At 49.4% G+C, this 20,939-nt stretch overlaps 8 protein-coding genes across 8 annotated transcripts; 5 read left to right on the top strand and 3 right to left on the bottom strand.

Annotated features, from left to right (window-relative positions):
- Positions 1 to 29: 29 nt before the first annotated feature.
- Positions 30 to 2,524, bottom strand: ASPWEDRAFT_146001 (protein kinase IKS1). The gene is made up of 2 exons (XM_040829496.1): positions 2,355 to 2,524; positions 30 to 2,279 (listed from the first exon to the last, which is right to left on the bottom strand). Exons 1-2 carry the CDS (start codon positions 2,396 to 2,398, stop codon positions 239 to 241), a joined length of 2,085 nt encoding a protein of 694 aa, XP_040694575.1. The 5' UTR covers positions 2,399 to 2,524; the 3' UTR covers positions 30 to 238.
- Positions 2,525 to 2,852: 328 nt separating this feature from the next.
- Positions 2,853 to 5,534, bottom strand: ASPWEDRAFT_34366 (putative GTPase NOG2). The gene is made up of 3 exons (XM_040833983.1): positions 5,344 to 5,534; positions 4,544 to 5,288; positions 2,853 to 4,086 (listed from the first exon to the last, which is right to left on the bottom strand). Exons 1-3 carry the CDS (start codon positions 5,439 to 5,441, stop codon positions 3,247 to 3,249), a joined length of 1,683 nt encoding a protein of 560 aa, XP_040694574.1. The 5' UTR covers positions 5,442 to 5,534; the 3' UTR covers positions 2,853 to 3,246.
- Positions 5,535 to 5,818: 284 nt separating this feature from the next.
- On the top strand, positions 5,819 to 6,682 carry ASPWEDRAFT_99224 (uncharacterized protein; the record flags this gene model as incomplete). The annotated part of the gene is made up of 1 exon (XM_040839647.1): positions 5,819 to 6,682. One exon carries the CDS (start codon positions 5,819 to 5,821, stop codon positions 6,680 to 6,682), a length of 864 nt encoding a protein of 287 aa, XP_040694573.1.
- A 1,455-nt stretch (positions 6,683 to 8,137) lies between these two features.
- ASPWEDRAFT_34364 (uncharacterized protein) lies at positions 8,138 to 8,828 on the bottom strand. Its single transcript, XM_040833981.1, has 2 exons — positions 8,266 to 8,828; positions 8,138 to 8,199 (listed from the first exon to the last, which is right to left on the bottom strand). The coding sequence occupies exon 1, from the start codon at positions 8,603 to 8,605 to the stop codon at positions 8,372 to 8,374; it is 234 nt and encodes a 77-aa protein (XP_040694572.1). The 5' UTR covers positions 8,606 to 8,828; the 3' UTR covers positions 8,138 to 8,199; positions 8,266 to 8,371.
- A 1,000-nt stretch (positions 8,829 to 9,828) lies between these two features.
- Positions 9,829 to 11,669, top strand: ASPWEDRAFT_47606 (putative GPI anchored cell wall protein; the record flags this gene model as incomplete). The annotated part of the gene is made up of 2 exons (XM_040836987.1): positions 9,829 to 10,057; positions 10,111 to 11,669. The coding sequence occupies 2 exons, from the start codon at positions 9,829 to 9,831 to the stop codon at positions 11,667 to 11,669; spliced, it is 1,788 nt and encodes a 595-aa protein (XP_040694571.1).
- Positions 11,670 to 12,901: 1,232 nt separating this feature from the next.
- On the top strand, positions 12,902 to 14,469 carry ASPWEDRAFT_101444 (phosphatase PAP2 family protein; the record flags this gene model as incomplete). The annotated part of the gene is made up of 4 exons (XM_040827382.1): positions 12,902 to 12,966; positions 13,040 to 13,066; positions 13,174 to 13,676; positions 13,745 to 14,469. The coding sequence occupies 4 exons, from the start codon at positions 12,902 to 12,904 to the stop codon at positions 14,467 to 14,469; spliced, it is 1,320 nt and encodes a 439-aa protein (XP_040694570.1).
- A 947-nt stretch (positions 14,470 to 15,416) lies between these two features.
- ASPWEDRAFT_166944 (uncharacterized protein) lies at positions 15,417 to 16,086 on the top strand (the record flags this gene model as incomplete). The annotated part of the gene is made up of 2 exons (XM_040830087.1): positions 15,417 to 15,491; positions 15,553 to 16,086. The coding sequence occupies 2 exons, from the start codon at positions 15,417 to 15,419 to the stop codon at positions 16,084 to 16,086; spliced, it is 609 nt and encodes a 202-aa protein (XP_040694569.1).
- Positions 16,087 to 17,213: 1,127 nt separating this feature from the next.
- On the top strand, positions 17,214 to 20,510 carry hxB (putative molybdenum cofactor sulfurase protein (HxB)). The gene is made up of 2 exons (XM_040829183.1): positions 17,214 to 17,666; positions 17,740 to 20,510. Exons 1-2 carry the CDS (start codon positions 17,561 to 17,563, stop codon positions 20,142 to 20,144), a joined length of 2,511 nt encoding a protein of 836 aa, XP_040694568.1. The 5' UTR covers positions 17,214 to 17,560; the 3' UTR covers positions 20,145 to 20,510.
- The last annotated feature ends 429 nt before the right edge of the window (positions 20,511 to 20,939 follow it).

Genomic DNA, 20,939 nt, shown 5'->3' with positions numbered 1-20,939 from the left:
TTTTTTTCTCTTATGGAGTTGAAACAGGTAAAACAGGTATCATGTCTAATTATCATTTTCGCTCCCATAGTCATGTACATACAATCATTAATCATGAGAAAAAAAACATCAGCTTCGAGTATACACAAAACACCGGCCAGCCAATTTGGCGGGATGAAATGATACACGGCAGGCAACCCCGTTTCGCCCTTCCAATAGACAGCAGAATATCAAAGTATTATTGGCACGTGGTGGTGCCTCAGGCAAGAAATGCTTGTCGCGAGGGATGCCAAACGCACAACATACCCAATCGCATGCTAAGACCAACGGTTACAAGATGCAAGATGATAGAAAGAACCTGTACGGCGATGCTTCGTGTGCGGAGATTGATGGCTGCGAGAAGGAGTAGCGGGTAGAAAACCCACGGGTTCACGGCGATAGGATTGCATGGTTGAAAGGCGGAGATAACCTTGAAGAGAAACAAGGCTAGCTGTAGCACCGGCAATGGGAATTGTCGAATAGACATGGATACCCAATGGATTGGAAGGAGACGGGAGACGTAAAATCGACCCGGGGGCGGAGGAAGGAGTTGTGGCTGCAGTGTTTGAACAGGCTCCGGGGTGTGCTGCTCTTCGTGAGCTCCGTTCTGATCTGGGGGTAAAGACGGAGTGCTAGAGTACCTAGGACGAATTATCATGTCCCGGTCCGGACTGACAGTAAGGTTTCTATCTGGTACTTCATTTGCTTCAAAGAAACCTTGACTGTTTCTAGGGCTACCCGGCTCGTACAGGGGAGTGCGTCTTACAGCCACCGGGCTCCGAGAAAGTGCCTTGGTCGGTGAAAGAGATGGTCGAGGAAAAGATAGTGGGCTTGGGCTGTCAACTGGGTGGATTCTAGAGCCCGAGAGCAGGTCAGGTCCTGCCGAGTTAGATCTCTTGGATCGATACGTCTCGTTTGAAGTGCCCCCGGTTTGTATCCCATTCAGTACCTCTTCGGCCGATGGGCGACGGTTAGGATCCACGGACAGCAAACGTTCCAAGAAGGCGTAGAGCTTCTCCGGTAAATCGGGTCTTGTTCTTCTCGCGTCATCGAACCCTGACCATTGGCTGATCTCTGCACGAAGCTGGTCGAGGTCCTCCAGTTCTTCATTGATAATATCGGCGTTGCGGTAGGGCAGCTCTGCAAAACATAAAAAGTAAAGAATCATGCCCAATGAGAATATATCGGACTTGAATGTGAAGTTCCCAAATGGACCATCAGGGTAGTCCTGTCTTAGAACCTCTGGCGCACAGTACGAGACCGTTCCCGTTGCACCGGTAGATCTTCGGGTTGCATCCTCAGCTTGAACCTCGCCAAAGTCACTGACCAAGACTCGTATACCGTCACTAGTCTGGTGAAGCAAGCAGTTGTTAGGCTTCAGGTCGCGATGGATATAGCCATTCACATGCAAATAGCGAAGTCCTGAAGTGATGTCCTTAAAAAAGGAATAGATCTCATCAAAATGAAGTATGCGAGGCCCTCCCAGATTTAATTTGGGCTCTGGCTCTCCCTTGGACCTTCTCCTGAGACGATCCTTCAATTGCTGGGGCGTGGCTGAAGTCTGAACCGAACCACATATATAATTATGAAGATCTCCAGCATTGCAATACTGCTGGAGAATAAAGGCACACGGTACACTAGGCCCGAATGTGCTGATCTTTGCATTCTCGAGCCAGACGTGACGGTAAGACACAAGGTTCTGATGTGAAAGATGCTGCAACAATTGTACCTCCCCTAACACCTTCTCGAGCCATTCGTGATCATCTCCAACCGGAACCCGTTTGCAAGCGTAATGTCCCAGCGAGACGCCATCCAGCATATGTTTCACGAGTAAGACCACGCCCTTTCCACCTCTTCCTAGTTCCCTTTCTTCAACGAAGAACTTTTTAAAATAGTCCGGGGTAAACGCCGCAGAAGATATCCCTTGCGAGGAAGGTATATTTCGGGATGGACTCGATTCGGCCCCCGAACCGTGGGGAAGCGCTGGTTGGACAAGGCGCCGACGAGGGGAGGGAGGAGCCTGAGAACTCGGAGCGCTTGGTAAACTATTGTTGAGCATGCGGAAGTAATTCGGATTGATGAATTCGGGCTGAGCCCCGGGGCCCGGGTGATGAGAGTCTCGTCCGGAATTATCATCTCGGATCGGACGATGGCAGTAGGGACAATCGGCTAGCTCGAGGCCCCCGTCATCGTGGGTTGTATTCCGTAGGACGAGTTGCTGCGAATCCCGATCGAAAACGACAACCGAGTCGTTGTGCCGCCTATCCAGACAGTCTCGTTAGCACCTATCCATCAATTGGAAAGCAGTTTCTGGGACAACAGGAGGAAAGGCCTACAGCACAACGTCAAGGTTGGATGATCCATAAGGTATTATAGACATGCCGTCTTCTTAATATCTGGGCGACGGTCGCATAGCCCTCGAGGGTGTCGAGACATGAAAGGCCGTAAGAACCTCAGGAATTTATGTAGCCAAGATGTAGAGATCTCCACTGGTGCTAGCTAAGACATGACGCAAAGGGCAAATGACGATGCATCAGGTGGAAGTGAGGCTGGGATGGCCCCACGTGAGCTTCGGCGGTGAAGCCAGGCATTTGACAACTTGTTATCGCTCTCTGTTCTAGAAGTTCAATATCAAGTCGTTATCATTGCATGAGGCTGGAGTTGTATCCTCAAGTTGTCTTTTTGTTTGGAAGAATTCCGACTGGTCAATTGGTTTGTTGGTTCGTTGGCGTTGATTAGGTGCTGGGGGTAGCTACTAGCTGGTAGGTACAAAAGTCCAAAACGAAATACATCTACGGAAGTACTCCGATGCGATTAACTTAGTCAAGGGTCTAGTAGCAAACAACTCATCGTATCAGAAATCTTTTATTTTAAAGACTATGTGGGTATCTATTGTGGAGGTTCCATATCATGATATCGAGCAGATCTGCGTACACTGACTCATAAACTGATTCAGGTAACACGCAACAGGTGTCGTGTAAAGTCATGACTGGATTGGCGCCGCTCATCGATGCGTTCTGGACTCTGTTGATCCTGCATCAAAGCGGGCGCTGGGGTGCTTTCGCTGGGAGTAGCTCTCGATTCAACGGCAGAGCATGATGATCCCGCGAAGAGTACGCTCTCTGAGGAGCAACGGCTACATGCCATGGTCACGGCTAGTTAACCCGGACGGCAACTGCTTGGATCCTCTTCTCGACTTTCAAGTCGGACGGAGACAGCGGAAAGCATTCACTCATCCTCTTCACTTTCCTCGTCGCTTACTTCCAGGTTAGCAATAGAGTCGTTATCATCATCATCGCTATCGCCAAATCCTTCAAATTCATCCCCAGACTTGGAGGCCGGCTCGTCCGACGCGTTCTTCGAACCGTCTGCGGGCTCGGGGGCGGTTTCATCAAGCTTTCGCTTCCGACCCATCTCTCCGAGTCTACCCTCACGGCCTTCGATCTTTTCACTCCCATCTCCAGCTCCGGTGGGTGGGGGAGTGAACCAAGGGATCTTGCCGCGGAGGAAATCATTGATGACCATCTTGGCGACACCGTCAAGGTCAGGCTCACCTCCTCGGAGGAGACGACCACCCTTGCGAGCGAGAATGCTGAGGAATTCGATAGGATCCTCGCAGTTCTTCACGCCGTAGGTACGCTCAAGATGCTTGGGCTGAACCCTCTTGAGAACAGCAGGAATGTACTGCTCGGGGTTCTCAACGTTCTCTACTCGCACAACGCCACGGAGTAGAATGTCTTGCTCGGTGTCGTTCTGGTTTGGTGGAACCACACCAGGACAGTCGATGAGATAAATTCTCTTCATCAACGTGATGTATTGCCAGACCTTGGTCTCTCCAGGAATAGGAGCAACTGTGCACACCTTCTTCTTGCGAAGAGTGTTAATAATCGACGATTTTCCGGTGTTGGGGTAGCCGATAAATCCGACGGACACTTGCTTCCGATCGGCATGAAGAGACGAAAACTGTCGGAGAAGCTGAATCAACGATCCTTTACCGAAAGAGTTGTTGATCGAAGCATGGAATGCGAGAGTGGGGTGGTCCTTTGACAGATGTCGCACCCAAGCGGCCTGATGTAGCAAGTCAGTGATTGAACATCAGAAACAATGAAGATAAAACGAAAAAAAAAAAAAAAAATGAACAATGTAAAATAAGCAAAAAATTAGAAATGTGTGGAACGTCGTTAAGAAAACTGCTACAGCACCCCCAAGGAAAACGGAGGAATCAGTTTTCCGCGCAACAACAGATCACAACATGGCCCTTTGCGACAAGCCTTCAAGACGAAAGTATGTCTAGCCTAGCTTCAGAATGAAATTCGGCGCGGGCGGGAATCAATCTACCAAAGCTGTAACAGACGAGCCTCCATAGAGAGTGACGCAACATAAAAGTCGCAGGAAGAAGCCTTGACTTAGCGATGGCACCGGGTCGGTAAACCCTTAAAAATAGACACAGAATTGAAAGCAGAAATAAATAGATGAAACGAAAGGCAGATAGCGTGAGAAAAAGGAAATAAATGATGAAACTTACCGCCACACCTGTTGGTACCAGATCACACTTGTTAAGCACAAAGATCAAGTGTTTGTGGGGAGCCTCCTCGCGAATGTACTTCTCGACGCTTCGACAACGGGTGCCCTCGGGGTCACGAGCATCAATGACATGGATGACAACATCGGAAGAGTCGATAACCTTGTAAAGTTCGTTCCAAATTCGCTTACTTTGTCCTTTCGAGAAGACGGATTCTCTGGCAGTAGGCGCTGAGCCGAGGCCGTCATCTGCACCAACATCCGCAGCAGCGATGGCACTACCATCCTCATGTGTACCTGAGTCTGTCTTTTCAATGTACGCCTCTTGCACCTTTGCGGTCTCGCCAGCAAGGTCTTCCAGAGACGATACTCCCAACTTGACTCGCTTTCTTTGAGCCTTGGGGCCAAATGTGTCATTGTAGGGCGCAGTCTCGATCGCCATCTTCGCCTGGTGTTGCTTTAACCCATTGGTGCCTTGACCGTCTCTGATCAGGCTCATGGGAAGCTTGTTTGTCTTGAGCAAGACCTGGTAAGGGTCGGAAGCACGCTCGGCAACAGCCTCGCGGAAGGACGACAGAGCCTCCTGCGAGATGACTCTTGTGTTCCCGAACCATTTACGGTTGGGCTCGATGCGGGCCGTGGGGGCTTCTCGCGATTGATACGAAGCGGCCTTGGTAACATTTCCCTGGGCATCGTGTTGAGCTTTACCATCTTTGAACATGTTCAAAGTCTTCAACTTCTTCGCATCTCTTCGTAGAGTCAGCCCATGTTCACGTGTGTCCAAGGCATTGCGATGCAGCTTACCTGTAAAAGTTTTCACCTTTCGTTCTGACATTGCCCATACCATCTCCGACCTTGCCCTGCCGCTCTTTGCGGTTGGCCTCCTTCTTTCCTGAACCCATGATGAATTATAAGGCTTGTGTCCGCCAGAGAACCTAATTTAAAACAGTTCTGATGGCAAGTGTAGACACAGATGAAAATGTGGCAGAGCGCAACAGAAGGAAAGGAAGAAAAAAAGTTCTTCGGGACAAAATAGTTTTTTTTTTTTCTGCTAGCGGCGCCAAGCATCCGTGGTGCACGGGCCATGCGACAGAAAATCGCTTCGATCTTTTTCCGACTTAACAACACCGCGTCCCTATCGATAATCGCCAGCTTGCCATTCCCTTGAGTCTTGGTGGTGGGCTGAGATCCCTTATTTGTTTCAATTGAGCCTTTTTGATAATCATTCGCATCAATTGTTGTTTGCAATTTTCCTAGAAGTGCACGGAGGTTGAGCGCCATGTCTCTCTTCCGCAGTTGCAGAGCTGCCACCGTGCAAGCCCGTGGCTTCGCCTCGTCCTCCTCTCTTCGAGTTGGACCAGAGTCTCCCAATTTCGTCGATGTCCCGCGAACTATCCAGCCCGAACTTCCTTCGAAGCCTCGCGTTAAGGGTACATTGCCCGTCCCCCGAGAGATTTTCCCAGCTCGCCGAGCGGACAAACCAACGGAGGAATACATTGCTGCTGCCACCACTCCTCCCTCGAAAGAAATCAAAGTCGACCCGCAAGATCCCCACGCCGGATACAATGAGTGGAAGCGTCAGATGTCAGAGATGAGACGACAAAACCTCCGAGAGGGTCTCCTGGAATTGCACAGCCGGAAACAGCGGACAGACCGATCGATGACATACCGGAGCTCGGAGAAGCAGAGGAGACGTGACCGTGTTCTCTCGCAGCCCGAGAGAGAAGATGAACGATTGACCCGTTCATCGATCGTTCAGGCGATGCTCCCGAAGCACACCCCGGTGTTGCCGGACCCTAACAGAGAGGAGCGCCTTGCCCTGTCTCAGGCTCGCGTCGAAGCCAAGAAGGCTCAGAAGGAGTTGGACCAACAAGACGCCATACAATCGCTTTACATCAACGCCCGGAGCTTCATCACCAACGAAGCTCAGCTGGCTGCCGAGATCGACCGAGTGTTCCCCGAGGGAGAGAACGAGGCATGGCGCAACGACCACCAGCAGGGTGAGAACATTTGGAACCTTGGTGTTCCACCAACTGTGATGTCGATTTCCAGCGAGCACAGGAAGAGTGAGGCGGCTCGGTGGGATCTTATCCAGGGCAGAGTCAAGAAGCTTGGAGAGCAGATTACTGGAGGCAAGTTGTGAAGTAGCCTCTGAGATATTGTACATTACTGCAGTTCTTTATCGATTGTCAAGAATAATCTAGTCACCATGTATTTTCTCATTCTCTTTAGTATGTACCAGTTTAGAATTACTATTTGAGCGTGATGTTTGGAACTGTTGTTGTTTTTCACTTGCCTTTCTCGGTTATATATATTTGCCATTCCGCTCCATACCGCTACAAGGTCGACAGTCGACATACTGTAGTACAACAGCAACCCAAGCATTTCTCAGCAAGGATATCAAGCAAGCATCATGTGTTCTACGAGACCAAGCAAAGCATCCAAATTCAACCCCTCGCAAGATCAACCTTGTGTCTATTAATTTCAATGCCCGCAAACACTACCATCACCTGATGAGCAGAAACCAAGAAATAAAACTCTGATGACGTGCATGAGATTCCCATTCCACCCGGATGATGCCGCCAAGTTGGGCACGAAGAAAGAGTGGGAAAAGAAAAGTGAGACAAAACCAGTCGGAGGAGAAAAGCAAGCCACCGACGGCATTGAACGAGAGACAGAGAGGAGAGAGGAGAGAGCAGACCGGATGGGAAGGTGAAAAGTGACAGGTTCACGCAACAAGCCTCAACAACTCAAAAACATGCATTTCTTCCAAGACAGTCGATGTCCGTGGTGAACTTCTGGAAGTGGCTGGTCCTATTGCCATGATCCTTTTCTTTTTTTACCTCTTCTGGACGGTAGTAAGGCAGAGTATCTTGCACCGCCTATAGGCAGGGATTGTTCTGTACGCTTGGACAGTGGGAGTTGTCTGCCTATCTGGGTACTATGTAACTATGACTACGATGGACGCAAGAGACCCGCAACCAAGATATCTGGCTACAGGATGCATTGACTATGTTACAGGGATCCAGACTTGTCGAGCAATTTCCCGATGGGGGGTTGTTGATGAGGGGATCAACAGACTGAAGATGGTGGTTGAAAGGCTGAAAATTGACATCGTCTAAGCCAATAAGTAAACACCCAATGGCGATGTCTAGCACGGATGAAGGTTTAGAATCAAATGGATAAGCTGGATACATTTGATACAATTGCAATTAAAAAAAAGGAACGAGGGGTTTTTGGTTCCTGATTACTGTACAAATGGGAAAAGTGATTTGATTCGTATGTCGCACAGATACCTTACTCTCAAAGTGGTCTGCAACAACCGGAACCAGGGAAAAAGAGGAAGAAAAAAGTGGGACTTGCATCTGAGCAACTTTTTCGTCCAAAATTGGAGGTCGAGGATGTCCAACTTTGCAGTTAGCAGAATGGAGAATTAGAAGATGGAGTACGTATGTCGGATGCATGGCAGGTGAATTGTTACGTGACCCGGACGGGATGGAATCATGATTGCCTGATATATATCCCGGTGCTGAGGTGATGAATCTCGTAAGTATTCCATGTGCACTTTGGCCAGTACTTTATGTTGTGCTATTTACGACTGAATCTTGAGCAACCGGAAATTGAACATTATTCCGTACCAGCGCAGACATGTGGATGTGGGTATGTGCCTTGTCCCTTTTTCCCTTTTTTATCTTTTCTTTTCTTTTTTGTTCTCACAAGAGACAGATCGCGAGTTGTCCGACTAAGCCAGCGATCGATGCACAAGGATTTGTGACGTGGCGGACTCGATCGACACAACCACCTACCTGAAGAGAAGATCATGAGCAATAGATTATGTATTTGAAATAGGGAAGAGTAATAATGCTAATACTTCGAAGTAATCGAGAGAGAGACCGATCAAAAATAACAAGCAGTGCCGTTGGCTGTACATTTCGTCATGCTCCACCAACCAGCGGGGTACTTTTTTCTTGGGCTCGCTCGCTCTGCTTCCCCGTTCTTTCCCACTGCGCCTCAGGCTCTGCCTCATTGCGTCGTAACGTCTTACATTATACATACGAACAGCCATGATCCTTCTGTCTGCCTACTTCCATGTTGGCTGAGTATGCATTTATATCCCTGCAATTGTATCCTCCCCCGCATCAGCTAATATTAAGCATGAAAATGCGAGTTGCTTGTGAGATCGGGGAAAAGGTGGCGGTGGGAGCTTAAATCCCGTTCCAGTGGTGACGTCCAAGGCATGCTGCGAGGTGATGCAGGTACTCAGTAGGGAGATACAGAGATAACAATTCTGTATACGGTGTACAGAATAATACTTGATCAAGGATAGATACGGAATACTGGTTACGAGGTTCCAACTCCATTGACTGTTCTCTGCAGTTCCATCTGACCGGAAGATACGGCAAAAGAAATAGACACAGCGAGAAAATATGAATAGCATCAGGATCCATGGATGCCTCGCTCTCTTCGCAGTGTGCCTGGTCGGTCTGGATCGGGTTCCGTGGATGGCCTCCATCTGACGTTGCCACCAGCAGCAGCAAACAACAGTAATCGAGATTAGTACTGAACTGGGCAACCGGCCAGGGCTTATGGCCGATCCCAACAACGCCTTTTTCCTGCTGCTCCACCTGTTGTCTTGTCCGGCTCCATCTTTTATTTTCTCTGGTGGCCATTCAGCGCTGCCTTTGCTGCCTCTCCACCCATGAGAAATCCAGATTCTTCGTCCAGTGGATCCTCCATTGGCCTGCTAGAGCCCAATCTATTGCTTCTTTTCTCGATGTGTCTCTCCACCACAGGAAATGATTTTTACTTGCATGACGTCTTGGGTTCACCGATTCCGATGCTTCCAGGCCCCGGTCTTCTTCGGACAATTCATGCTCAGGGCTTCAATGGTCCACCCTCTTGGTCCCCTTCCATGGTCAACTCTATCCGCATATGCGTTGTAACCGGCCACGCCTCGTTTCTATTTTTTTTAATTCTATTTTGTTTTTTTCGACCCTCATGTGGAGTGCAGCAGGAATGGGGGTTGGATGCTGAGTCGATTGGGGGCTTACTTCAGCCTGCTGGACCCGGCACACACACTCCCATCCATGACGATTGACGTTCCTGGATGTATCCACCCCCGTTTATAAATATTAAATATTGTTCCCATTGACTGCCATCATCATTCTAAATCAACAACTCAAGTCGACATCAAAACACAGTCGTTTTATATCTTTCAACACAGCCAATCAATCCATTCGCTTTTCGATCTACTGTTCTGTGTTTATTTCCATCGTTACCTCTTTGAAGATGAAGACCTTTGTCACCCTCGCAGCTTTCGCTGCTGGGACCAATGCCCTGGTTAGCAGAGGCAACAGCTGCTGCTTCCACATGACTGCCGCTGGTGGTGCTTCTGGTACCATTGGCCAGCTTTCTGATGGCCAGAGCCGTGTCTACGGCAACCTTTCCCCAGCTGATTTCTGCATCGACTCCCAAGGTGGTGTCACCGATGGCCACGGCCGTGGTTGCATTATCACCCGTTAGTATCTTCCTCCCCGCTGCTATGGATCTATCTCACTGACACCCATCTAGCCGACACTACTCAGTGGCAGTGCGATGAGGGTTCTTCCCCTGCCAACGGCTTCTCCGTCGGCTCCGAGGGCCAGATCGAATACAAGGGCAACACCAAGTTCGTCGCTTGCCAGACTGGTCTGAATGGTGGAATGAACCTTTACATCAACCCTGACCGATCGCTGGTCACTGGTTGCACGGATATCACACTGAGCGCCGACTCTTGCTCTGGCCAGGGCTCTGGATCTGGCGAGGGCTCCAGCTCCGCTCCTCCTTCCGCCTCTACTGCTCCTGCTGGCTCTCCTCCCGCTGGCGGATCTAGTGTTCCTGGCGGTGGCTCTCCTCCCACTCCTGTGCCGACTGTCCCTGGTGGTGGTTCTGAGTCGAGCGTTCCTGTGCCTCCCGCTGGTGGCTCGTCTACTGTTCCTGCTGGTCCTCCCGCTGGCTCGCCTCCCGCTGGCGGATCTAGTGTCCCCGGTGGCGGCTCTCCTCCGACTCCTGTGCCCACTGTCCCCGGTGGTGGCTCTGAGTCGAGCGTTCCCGTCCCCCCTGTTGGTGGCTCTTCTACTGCTCCCGCTGGTCCTCCCGCTGGCGGATCTAGTGTCCCCGGTGGCGGCTCTCCTCCCACCCCAGTTCCCACTGTCCCTGGCGGTGGCTCTGAGTCGAGCGTCCCCGTGCCTCCTGCTGCTGGCTCTTCTACTGCTCCCGGCGGTGGCTCTGAATCCGTGCCCCCTGTTCCTGGCACTACCGCCCCAGTTGTCCCTGGCGGTGGTGAGGGCTTCACCACCATCCACACTACTCTCACCACTACTTTCTGCCCTGAGAGCGAGTCTACTGGTGTGATCCCCGGTCCTCAGACTTCCGTCCCCGGATCCCCCGGATCTCCCTCTGAAAGCGTTCCCGCCCAGCCTACCGAGAGTGTTCCTGCTCAGCCTTCTGAGAGCGTCCCCGCCCAGCCTTCTGAGACTGTTCCCGGATCTCCTTCCGAGAGTGTTCCCGCTCAGTCCTCTCAGACTGTCACTGGATCGCAGCCCTCGGAGACTCCCTCGAGCCCCTCTGAGAGCGTCCCTGCCTCTGGAACCTCCACTGGCTCTCAGCCATCTGCCACCCCCTCTGGTAGCTGCCCTGCGAACCTCGACGGCGAGTACGAGGCTCCTCACTTGATCATCCCCGTTAACTCCGAGTCGCCCGACAAGGCCTACGGCAGCTCGTTCAACGGTACCATCTCTACCACCGAGTCGACCCTCTACAACTTCGACATCCCCTCCAAGGACGCTGGCAAGACTTGCAGCCTCGTCTTCCTCTTCCCTAAGAAGGAGGACCTCGAGACCTCGTCTTTCACCTTCAGCGGCGATGGCAAGGTTGACTTCTCTCAGCTCGACTCCTCTGTCTCCATCAAGACCAACTACCAGAACACCCCCGCCGTCAAGGAGGACTACGGTGTCAAGACTCTCTCGCCCGGCAACTCCTACACCATCGCCACTTTCGAGTGCCCCGCTGGTCAAGCTGTCGCCTATGAGATGAAGAACGCCGGTAGCACCTACCTCGACTTCTTCGAAGACTACAACCCCTCTCCGTAAGTATTTATCTATCCAGACATATAAAGAATGGTTGGCTAACGAATTTCACAGTCTCGGTCTCTACATCACCGTCTGCTAAATTAGCAGACTGCATAGCAGTCCAACGTTGATCACACGGGTGACAGATCTAGTGTGATGTTTTCAGGAGCATCCTTCTGATTTTGATGACACTGTAATGACAGTAATTATGAATTTCCTTCTATTTTGTGACGGGCACAGAGACCTTTAGGAGAATTCTTTGTTGGGTTTGCTATTTCTTCTTGGGGGAATTCGAGTTTCATTTTTCAAAATTGCTTTGTACATTCTGTACTTTTACTATACCATCCTTTCCTTTAGTTTTCAAAAGATCTCTTTGAATAAAATCATTTCAATCTTAATCCTGTCCACAGAGTATGCAACAGAAAAAAGGTGCTGCCTAGGGATCGACATAAGCGACCTGCAGCCACGGAATAAGAAAAAAAAAAGTACACAGTCAGCCTAAGCCACTGACGGATTCCAGCACACAGTAAGAAGAGAAGATCTTCTGAATAAGAATAAGAATAGACAAGTCTTCCAGATGAAGCGAGTTTGATCACCAAAACTAGTTACCAGTAAATAGCATCCATCTCAAACAGTAGATCTGTAGAGTGTAAGTACACAGACCCTACATCCACTCTGGGCGTTTCTAGGCCCTGTCCCTGTGTCATTCCCGGGCGCTGCCATTTGGCGGCCAAGCGTCCACGCCACACGCGCGGCACAGCAGCAATTAGGCAGTGATGGACTTAAGGCTTAGGGCTTACTGGTCTTATACCGGTTATTTCCCCATCTTTCTATTTTATTTCCTTCTATTTTCATAATATTATCCGGATATTTTTTGTTTGCATTGCTTCTTCTTACGCACCCCAGTCCTTTTTTTTTTTTGATTCAGCCACTGCTCCAGGATTATTGCCTTGGGTCTCGCTGCGGGGAAATTAATTCTCCCTGCTAAACTGACTGACTACACCTTACGTACCCCCTTCTGCCGTGCGGGACCCACGGATCACTGCAACGCAGCTAGGACCCTTTTACAGGAGGGTCTTGGGCCTTTCGAAACCACCAGGGCACGTGCAACAAGCCAAAGTTCGTCAACGCGACCTCATTCTTCTTTCTGAAACTGACCGAGATGTTGTTGCACTTTTCAAGGTTTTTTCTTTGCTATTTTGTCTTTTCTTGCGGTCTCTGTTGTTGATTTGGGGTGATCTTTTGCGTTGACCATGGATCGCATTCCCCAGAAATTGCCCTTCTCTAAGCGGCGCCTTAGGCCGCGCATTGTCATTTCGTGAGTGCTGGGACTGGGACTGGGATGGGTGTTTGAGCTGGTTGCTGACTTTACTATTTTTCTTCTTGTGCAGATATATCTTGGACTATGTTATTATCATGTTAGTTTTGTCTATTCCCAGACTGGGCAATCACACAACGATCAATGCCTGTTTTCAATCTCTCTCTTCGGCGACATCGCTAACAGCTCCCTCCAACTGCTATACAGTGCCTTTATCATTGGTTTCAGCATCCTCAATACCATCGAACCATACCATCAGCCCTTCTCGCTATCAAACATCTCCCTCAAATACCCCTATGCCGTTCACGAACGAGTGCCAATGGTCTTGGCCGTCTGCATCTCCGGCGCTTTCCCATTAGTACTGATCGCCGTGTATACGCTCTTCATCGACGGATTATTTTCACACAAGAAACCGCAAGACCCCGTATCGGGTAAAAGGAAGATCATGGGCCCGTACCGGTGGAAGGACCGATTGTGGGAGTTCAATTGTGGCTTTCTGGGCCTTTTGCTCTCGCAATGTCTGGCTTTTGTGATTACGCAGGCGTTGAAGAATGCGTGTGGGAAGCCGAGACCGGATATTATTGATCGGTGTAAGCCGAGGATTTCGCAGGATCCGACGGCTTTGACGTTGGCGACTTATGATATTTGTGAGGGGGATAAGTCGCTTCTTACGGATGGGTTTCGGTCGTGGCCATCGGGGCATAGTAGCTGTGAGATTTCCTTCTGAATGGCGAGTGGGTTGTTTCGTTTTACTAACATGTGTGTGTTTTTTGTTTAGCTTCTTTTGCTGGACTGTTCTACCTATCTCTATGGCTATCTGGAAAGCTGCATATCATGGACAACCGCGGTGAAGCCTGGAAAACGATAATAGTCATGGCTCCCATTCTTGCAGCGACTCTTATCGCAGTTTCTCGGATCATGGACGCAAGACACCACCCCTTTGACGTCATCACCGGTTCGCTCCTTGGAATCGCCTGCGGCTGGGTCTCATACCGCCAGTACTTCCCCTCTCTCAGCGAACCCTGGAAGAAAGGACGCGCCCATCCAATCCGAACATGGGGTTCAGAATCAGTCGCCCCGGCCGAAGCCGTCCACATGGTACCCCAAAACGATAGCATGGCGCCTCTCCGAAACCACGAGGAAGAGCAGATGGCTGCCTCCGATCTTGCTGAACCGAGCGGGATTCTGAGAAATCGCTCTTCTCGAAGTGCATACGTCGGAGGGAACCCGTACGTCTCGAACCCGTTCAGCCGGCCCGAGGATGATAACTGGTCGTCTTCGAGCGAGGATGTTGCGAACGGGTACGAGATGCATGGGTACTCTCAGACTCAGAACCCGGCCTTGAGTGGTGGTCAGCTTCCGAGATATGAATCGGACACTTCGTACCCATCTCGGACGCATCAGACTCTGCCGGGCGTTACTGCTCTCAATACGCCGCCGGAGGCAGTGACTCCGCATCCTGCGCGGGGGCGGACATTGACTGATACGCCTATCCACGAATAGGCTGGGTCTAATTCGATGAGAATTAGGATGTTATGATATTATTTTTTATTTACTTGATGTTAGAGAGTGCTGTTTGGGTTTGGACACGACAGTGCCATGATTAACGATCGCATGTTGGGTGGAAACGGCTGTTTGTGATATCTAGCCGGTTGTCTACCTCTGTCTGTATCTGGTTTTATTTTCTCGCCTGTCTTGTGTAGTTTGGTTAATCTGCATGGATCTGGGGGAGTCTTGTATAAATAACTGGCGTCTGGAATCAAGTACAGTGGTTGTTTCTATTCTTCTATCAATATTATACTGTGTAACTACCAGGGTCCTGGCTATCCAGATGGTCGATAACCTAATCGCGAACCATGGCTCTAAAATCGCGTGGCAGGGCGCTTGGGCCAGTGGGCGATCTGGAGAATTGAAGATCCTGGCCATCAACATGAGACAACCATCATCATCGCGAAAACAATATTCTCACGATGATTGGAGAAATTTCAGGCCGTTGGGAAACCTGACGTCTAAAGACACGTGCGGTGTGTGTAGTGAAGCCGCTGTGGTTGCCCAGCCACCCCGCTTATTTTTGTGTCGCCCAGCCTCCCCTCTTGACTCAAGGATGAAGCGCCCAAACCCGCATAATCGTCGCTCGTGTTTTTCCCTTCTTTTCTCTCTTCTTTCATCTTCTCTTTCAGCTTGACATCTGCATCTGGTCGATTTTGTCTGTTTTTAAATCCGAGTCCCTCGTGCGTCTGTCCCTGTGTGACGCAGTGCTCCCGCAGTACTTGGATATCGTCAAACTTGACTTCAAGTTGCAGAGAGGATCTCTGCACGTACTTTGCGACTATATCGGCATTCCACGGGATGAATTTGTAGTCGTAAACGGCTGTTAACCCCATTCTCCCTACGTTCCTGAGCATTTGGTTACCTGATTTCATTGGATCGGATCGCATACAACCAGCAAGATGATTCCAAGCTTGTTCTTCATTTTCAACCGCCTGGTGGAGATTGTCTTTTTGATACCCATCATTGGCATGATGGTGCGTACTTACATTCCCGTTGTCGATCACCACATATGATCATGTCTGACGTAGCAAACAGTCCTATTTCGTCAATGGTTATCTCAAAGCAAACCAACTCACGCCACCATACATCCTGGTCCTGTTCATTGTTAGCGTTCTCGCAGTCTTCTGGGCGATCGATACCCTGATCCGACATGGGACTACCAAGCGCTCCGCCATCTTCGTCGCATTCGTGGATCTCCTCTTCTGCGGCGCTTTCATCGCGGGCGTCTACGAGCTCCGTTTCATCGCCAACGCCAACTGCTTGCATTGGGAGGGAGGAGCTGTGTACGTTTCTCTCGGACCGTTTGGGCTCTACGGCGAAAGAACCGGCAACCCATTGGCCCTGGATATCAACAAGAGCTGTGCGATGCTGAAGACCTGCTTTGCGTTTGGAATCATGGAGACGCTGTTCTTCTCCTGGACGGCCTTCTGGGCGATCTTTATGTATCAGCGAGAGTCCAAGGTTGTCGTTAGGGAGACCAAGGTCCGAAGGAGGAGCCACAGCAGTCGACGTGGTCATTCGAATCGTCACCGCAGTTCCTCGAGCCGACGGCCCCATTACGTGGTTTAATCCTCGGCTATTTTTTCCTTTGTTCTGGATGGGTACGATTTAAGATTAATGATTGGGATGATATGAAGTAATGAAGATTGGAAAGGACGATCTTGACGAGGCGTTATCAAGTAAGAAAGAGGAAAAGGAAAAGGACAACAGGAAAACGGAAGAAACGGATTCTTTCCCGACTCGTCGTTCTCGGTCTAACATTCCAGGATCACCAAGCGAGGCTTGAGAGCACGAACTAGTCATGTACGCCGGATTGACGGAAGCCATAAGAATGGCGAGTGTGGACATCAGCTCCCAGTAGACCTGGTTTCTGGGCTACATATCGCAGAGTCAGCCCGTGTTTGCTCATGTGAAGGCCGGTTCTAGTCCCACTGTTGAGAATCCTTCAGCGCTTTTTTGTCGTCCAGGCGAGGTTCTTATGCAAGATGAATCACAAATGGTTGCTATCTTCTTTATTAGCCTCCAAGCCCGGCTCTTTGTTTGAGACATTTCCCCTCATCTGTGGATGTTCGTTTCTGGTTTTGTGTAGTTATGCCATGTATCTAAATAGCCTAATGACAAATTTTGCAGATCTGACTCCATCTCTCGACTCCGTACGGGCAAATGAGATTTCTGTACTTCGAAATGCTTTTCGTTTCTTCCAATCTGTGCGGTTTAGTGGATCGAGCGATGGATCGCCAATTCCTATAGTTCGTCTTTAGCTGGCAGGTGAAAAAAAGCAAAGCCAAACCTTCGGCACCCTGTATGCAACGTTGACAGCTGTCTACCTGGGTATTTTCCGGCATTTTTTCCTCTCACATTCACATGCTAGTCCTTCTCCTGTATTCTATATCCTAGCCGTGTAACTCAAACCCACACAGACGGTAGAATTCTCGTATTGATATTTATGCTCGTCTTCCACTGGTGGTGATCGCCTTTGGTGCCCACTCGGTGGTTTCCGCCTCGCCCCGCATTTCGAGCGATAAGCGATGGTGCGGATCGGTCGATCAGGCGAGGGAGCATGCCTCTAGACATTTTCATCATCACACATTCACAAGCTACAGGATACCATCTCAGTCCACAGAGACAGACTGCGTTATTTAACAGCCATGGCTGCTCTACCAGTCACGGCCTTTCTTTTCTTTTCTGCCACACATCCGAGGTATTCTGCTGAGTCTCAGAAGCTCTCCTCATCATCGGTAAGCTCCGATAGGTCTTCTTATCTGCCGGTGGCCTTATTTCGTAACGCTTTCGCTATTAAATCATTACCTGGAATCAAATATTATGGCGCTGACCACCTTTTATTATCATTCAGGCTGCATATTTGCCGTTCGTTGATACTCCTACATTGCATCTATTGTCTGCGTGTGCGTGAGGGGTAGTCGGGTACCTTGTCCCTTTGCCACTTGCATTCTTCCTACACACCGCTTCCTGCTATCCCATCAACGACACAATAGTAATCAACAGGGATTACTTCTTTTAATGCTTCTCGCTGCTGTCGACTATGGATACGGCACAAGAGAATAATAACAACCCCCGGGTCGAGTATTGCCGGGGATACTCGGAGGATGTGGACATCATTCGAGCTCGGGAATACCCGTTGCTCAAAGGTGGGATAATACAATTGTCACTGTGCTCAGATATGGGGATACATTTTGCTAATTTGCTTTTATTGTACTGTAGACACCACATACTTGGACCATGCGGGTACCACATTGTATGCTAAGTCGCTGATCGAGTCCTTCTCCAACGACCTCACATCGAACCTATTTGGTAACCCTCATTCGATGTCCTCGTCGTCACAACTCTCCACGCAACGTGTCGATGATGTTCGCCTGCGGGCTCTGCGCTTCTTCAACGCTGATCCAGAAGAATTCGATCTGGTCTTCGTGGCGAATGCAACGGCCGCGATCAAGTTGGTAGCGGATACTCTGCAGGACCAGGGTATCTGGTATGGATACCATATCGATTCTCATACAAGTGTTGTTGGAGTGCGCGAGCTTGCAGAAAAGGGAAACAAGTGTTTTTTGAGCGATGAGGAGGTTGAGACATGGATTTCGGAATTGGACACAGCTGAGACGAATGGTCCTCGGCTTTTTGCATTCCCGGGACAGTCGAACATGAATGGTCGTCGGTTGCCACTTCGTTGGTGTGAACAGATACGGCGCTCCAAGGCTGGTGCTGAAGGGACTGTCTTGACTCTCCTCGACGCTGCATCTCTAGTCTCGACCTCACCTTTAGACTTGAGCGATGCGTCAGCCGCTCCTGACTTTACGGCCCTCAGCTTTTACAAGATCTTTGGATTTCCGGATCTTGGTGCATTGATAGTCCGCAAAGGCGCCGGGCACGTCTTTTCACAACGGCGGTATTTTGGGGGAGGAACTGTGGATATGGTTCTAACTCTGGACACGCCGTGGTATGCAAGGAAGGAAACCTCGATTCACGAAAAATTGGAAGATGGGACTCTCCCATTCCATAACATTATTGCGCTGGACTCCGCCTTCAGGACGCACGAACGTCTGTATGGGTCGATGGTGAATATCTCATCTCATACGCGCTTTCTGGCAAAGCGAGTACACGATAGACTAGCTTCATTGACCCATTTCAATAACATGAAGGTCTGCCAGATGTACAAAGCTCCCGGATCAATTTACGAGGACCCATCTACGCAAGGCGGAATTGTTGCGTTCAATATACGCAATAGCAAAGGAGAATGGATTGGCAAGTCTGAAGCGGAGAAGCTTTCCGCTGTGAAAGGCATCCAGATCAGATCTGGATCTCTTTGCAATCCTGGCGGTACGGCGTCAAGCCTTGGTTGGACAGGAAGTGAACTACGTCGTCACTATTCCTCAGGTCTCCGGTGTGGAGATGACCATGATGTGATGGACGGGCGTCCGACTGGGGTTTTGAGAGTTAGTGTTGGTGCCATGACCAATATGAAAGATATCGATACTTTCGTCGATTTCGTTGAGGAATTCTACATGGAAAAGGCAATCAACATCCGTGGGTCAATGCCGCCTGTAGTGACCTCTTCACGAAAGCCAGGGTTCTACATCGAGAGTTTGTCCGTCTATCCCATCAAGAGCTGTGGCGCCTTTAAAGTTCCTGATGGTGTACGCTGGGAGGTCAAGAGGGAAGGACTGGCCTGGGATCGAGAATGGTGTCTCATTCACCAAGGCACGGGCGAAGCTCTCAGCCAAAAGAAATACCCTCGCATGGCTCTCATACACCCGTTTATCGACCTTGAGCGTGGCGTTCTACGGATTACCCGTGGAACCAATCCTTCATCTGATGAGAAGAGCTTGGAGATTTCACTTTCCAGTGGGGATACAAACATGGTATCGACATCGTTGTGCCAGAGTTCATCGAAAAGATCAATCGTTTGTGGGGACCGGGTGACTGTGCAGGTATATTCATCACCCGATGTGTCTTCTTTCTTTTCCAACTTTCTTGGAGTACCGTGTACTCTTGCCCGATTTTCACCACAATCTTCTACTCGAACATCCCGTTCTAGTCGCTTTTCTGGCAATTGGAGACAGCTTTTCAAAAGGGTTGTTATGCCAGGGTCTTTCCCCGAAGACCAATTGCCATCGACGCCACAACCAAGCCCGCTTCTCTTATCTAACGAAAGTCCGATTCTACTCGTCTCTCGCTCGTCCGTGAATAGGTTAAACGAGGCTATCAAAGCCAACAGCAAAAGCGGCCAAGGTGCTAGCAAGGCCGTCGCTGCAGACGTTTTCCGGGGCAACATAGTAGTTGCAGAGAACGTGTCACACCTTATAATTTCCGAACAGCCATATGTCGAAGATGAATGGACATCACTCAGCGTCGGCCCTGGCCGGTTACAATTCGACATCATGGGATCCTGCCAACGATGCCAAATGGTTTGCATTAACCAGTATTCTGGTGTTCGCCGAGACGAGCCTTTATCGACACTGGCCAAGACCCGGAAGATCGGCGGCAAGATTTTGTTTGGTAGACACACTGCTCTTTCTGCAGTGGAATTCGAAAAGGATAAGTATGAATCTCCAGAGGGCAGGACAGTTATGGTCGGTGACGCGGTTGTCCCATCTTATGGTAACGAATAATCTTATGCATGATGTGATTTCTATATATGTTAAACTCGCATTTTGGTGGGTGGGTGATTATTTTGATAATATTCTGCATATTCTCTGTTGGACAAATAAATGTCTAGTATATATCATTTCACAATGTGCTTTTGGGTTGCATCTTTTGATAAGATACCATTTCTGTTTTGAGTATATAAACAAGGGCTATTTCTCCGCTGCATTTCTTAAATTCACATGCTTTTTCAAGGATAGTGTTGACATGATAGTGCTGGAGGATATGGGATAACGAAAATGATATCCCTAGCCAGAACCAATAAATCTCGTGTGTTTGCTATTGGATGACTAGGTAGTAAGATACTCAATCATCAGCTCAAATCGCTTTGCCCAATTAAGTAGTATGAATATCCTTTCGAACACGTAATTTTGTAGTTGCTCTCTTTGAGTTGGATTTTGGACTTACTGTGAATGTACAAAGCTGGGGATATAAAGTGAATATCGTCTTTATGCGAGTGTTGTATTGCGTCCGGAGACCTGTCACTGCATGGTTGTGTAGTCATAGGATCCTTTATACAAGGCACACGAGATTCTTGAATACACCTATGCAAAAAGACTCGCCTCATCAACAGACAAAAAAAGCTTAGCCAAGAAAATAGAGACGGTACATGGGGTAGAATATTAAGCCAAGTAAAAGATGAGATGCTGAATTGCTTGACCCGTATTTCATCTGATGTTGTAGTATGACATGCTTTGGAAACTTCCAATAGCGCTTTTATCTATTTGTACAATACATATGAGAACAAAAAGAAAACTCCC

This window comes from Aspergillus wentii (assembly GCF_001890725.1).
Source record: "Aspergillus wentii DTO 134E9 unplaced genomic scaffold ASPWEscaffold_1, whole genome shotgun sequence".
NCBI classification, from domain to species: domain Eukaryota; kingdom Fungi; phylum Ascomycota; class Eurotiomycetes; order Eurotiales; family Aspergillaceae; genus Aspergillus; species Aspergillus wentii.
The sequence above is the reverse complement of the archived record's forward strand: the minus strand, read 5'-3'. Positions and strand labels throughout refer to the sequence as shown.